The sequence below is a fragment of the Pygoscelis adeliae genome, unplaced genomic scaffold (genome assembly GCF_000699105.1).
Source record: "Pygoscelis adeliae isolate BGI_AS28 unplaced genomic scaffold, ASM69910v1 Scaffold9, whole genome shotgun sequence".
Classification (NCBI taxonomy): domain Eukaryota; kingdom Metazoa; phylum Chordata; class Aves; order Sphenisciformes; family Spheniscidae; genus Pygoscelis; species Pygoscelis adeliae.
The window spans coordinates 1,942,314-1,944,310 of NW_008825557.1; the positions used below are offsets into that span (position 1 = coordinate 1,942,314).

Consider the following 1,997-nt stretch of genomic DNA (forward strand, 5'->3'; position numbering starts at 1 on the left):
CCTCCAGCCGCTGCTTCTGCAGCACCTCGTTTGACAAATACCCTGGCGCTTGCCCTTGAATTGGGTTTCACATCCCTATTTAGCACTTGGACAATGATTTTAGATGATGTCACTTAAAGCCAAACAAGAAAATTGATCTCGGATTTGCTTGGCCTCTAAAGCCTGGTTAAGCAGATTGCAAATAATAATAATAAAAAAGAGAGAGAGACGGAGGGAGGGAGAGAGGGAGGGAGGGAGGCAGAGGGGAGAGCGGCAAGAAGGAGGGAGAGACGCCTCCTTCCCTGGGCGGGGGAGGCGCGGGCGCCAATGAAAAGTAGCCGCTTACTGGGGGGGAAAAAACTTTTCCTGTTGACTGTTGGAAGCGAATTGAGCAATTATCTAGTTTACCTTCTCCTCTTGGAAGTTAACGATTGGCGAGATCTTGGCTGCGTTATTGACACAACACTTTCTATTGATAGAAATAAGTAGCGATTGTCCCGAGTCACTGGTGCGCCAAAGTAAACTGTGATGGGCTGGCATGAGTCCACTGGACTAAGAAGGCTGGTTCCGCCGGCGGAGGCTGTGGTGATGGTGGCGGCGGCGATGCTGGTCTCCCTCCTTGCAGATCAGTGACAAGAAAAGGGGCTGAGAGAGTGAAAGAGAGAGAGAGAGAGAGAGAGAGAGGGGAGAGGAGGGGGGTGGGGGGGAAAGAGGCGTCTACCAAAGCGGCTCAAACCGGGCGAACAAATGCAATCCAGCCATGGACAATAGTGGCCACCACACGGCGACCAAAATCCTAGCGACTCCTCCGGCCAGAGAAAGCCTGTCTGCCAGGAGCAACATGATCAGCACGCCCAAGCCCCTCGCCTTCTCCATTGAGCGCATCATGGCGCGGACGCCAGAGCCCCGCTCCATCCCCGTCCCGCAGCTCCTCCACGGCTCCGTGGCCAAAGGCGACCCCAAGCACCCGCTGCACCTCAACTCCTCCATCCCCTGCATGATCCCCTTTGTCCCGGTGGCGTACGACCCCCTGCCCAAAGCGGCGGTGGCCGGAGCGGAACCCAGGAAGGCTCATTTAGACTCCTCTTCCTCGCCCTCCTTTAGCTGCGGCGATCTCTTGAACTGTGCCCTGAGCTTGAAAGGAGATTTCCCCCGCGATGCCCTGCCCTTGCAGCAGTACAAACTGGTAAGACCCCGAGTGGTCAATCACTCCTCCTTCCACGCCATGGGAGCCCTGTGCTATTTCAACCGAGGCGACAGCCCTTGTCACCCGTCCTCCAGTGTCAACATCCACCCGGTGGCTTCTTATTTCCTCAGCTCTCCCTTGCACCCGCAGCCCAAGGCTTACCTGGCGGAGCGGAACAAGCTGGTGCTGCCGTCCGTGGACAAGTACCCGGCGGGGGTAGCCTTCAAGGACTTATCGCAGGCTCAGCTGCAGCATTACATGAAAGAAAGTGCTCAGATCCTCTCGGAAAAAATCGCCTACAAGACCTCGGAGTTCAGCCGCGGCTCCCCGAGCAGCAAGCCCAAAGTTTTCACGTGTGAAGTTTGTGGAAAGGCAAGTAGAGCCGCAGCCCTCCTCCCTTCCCCCTGCTTCCCCAGCCTCCTACCCCCGTCCGTCTGTCCGCCGGGTTGTCGGTCGCTCGCTCGCTTTATTTTTAAACGACGGCTTCCCCTCGGCGCTCTCGCCTTCTAATCGCAATTTTTTTTTTTTTGTCTGATTTCACTCTGAAGGTATTTAATGCACATTATAACTTAACTCGCCATATGCCGGTGCACACGGGAGCCAGACCCTTTGTTTGCAAAGTTTGCGGGAAGGGCTTCAGACAGGCGAGCACGCTCTGCCGGCACAAGATCATCCACACCCAGGTGAGCCTCCATCCTTCCCTCCTTCCCTCCCTCCCTCTTTCCCCGAGACCCCTTCGCTCACGCTTTTTGGGGAGCCCGGCGTTGTCCGACCGCTCCGCGGCAGCGGCGGGGTGCGGGCGGCGGCTGAGCCGGAGCCGCCGGGGGATTTC

At 57.1% G+C, this 1,997-nt stretch overlaps 1 protein-coding gene across 1 annotated transcript in view; it reads left to right on the plus strand.

Annotated features, from left to right (window-relative positions):
• Positions 1-739: 739 nt before the first annotated feature.
• Positions 740-1,997, plus strand: part of FEZF1 (FEZ family zinc finger 1) — a 9,237-nt gene continuing 7,979 nt past the window's right edge. Inside the window, exons 1-3 of the mRNA XM_009332288.1 lie at positions 740-1,165; positions 1,316-1,537; positions 1,714-1,848. Of these exons, the coding sequence (XP_009330563.1) occupies positions 740-1,165; positions 1,316-1,537; positions 1,714-1,848 (783 nt within the window). The remainder of the gene's footprint in view (positions 1,166-1,315; positions 1,538-1,713; positions 1,849-1,997) is intronic.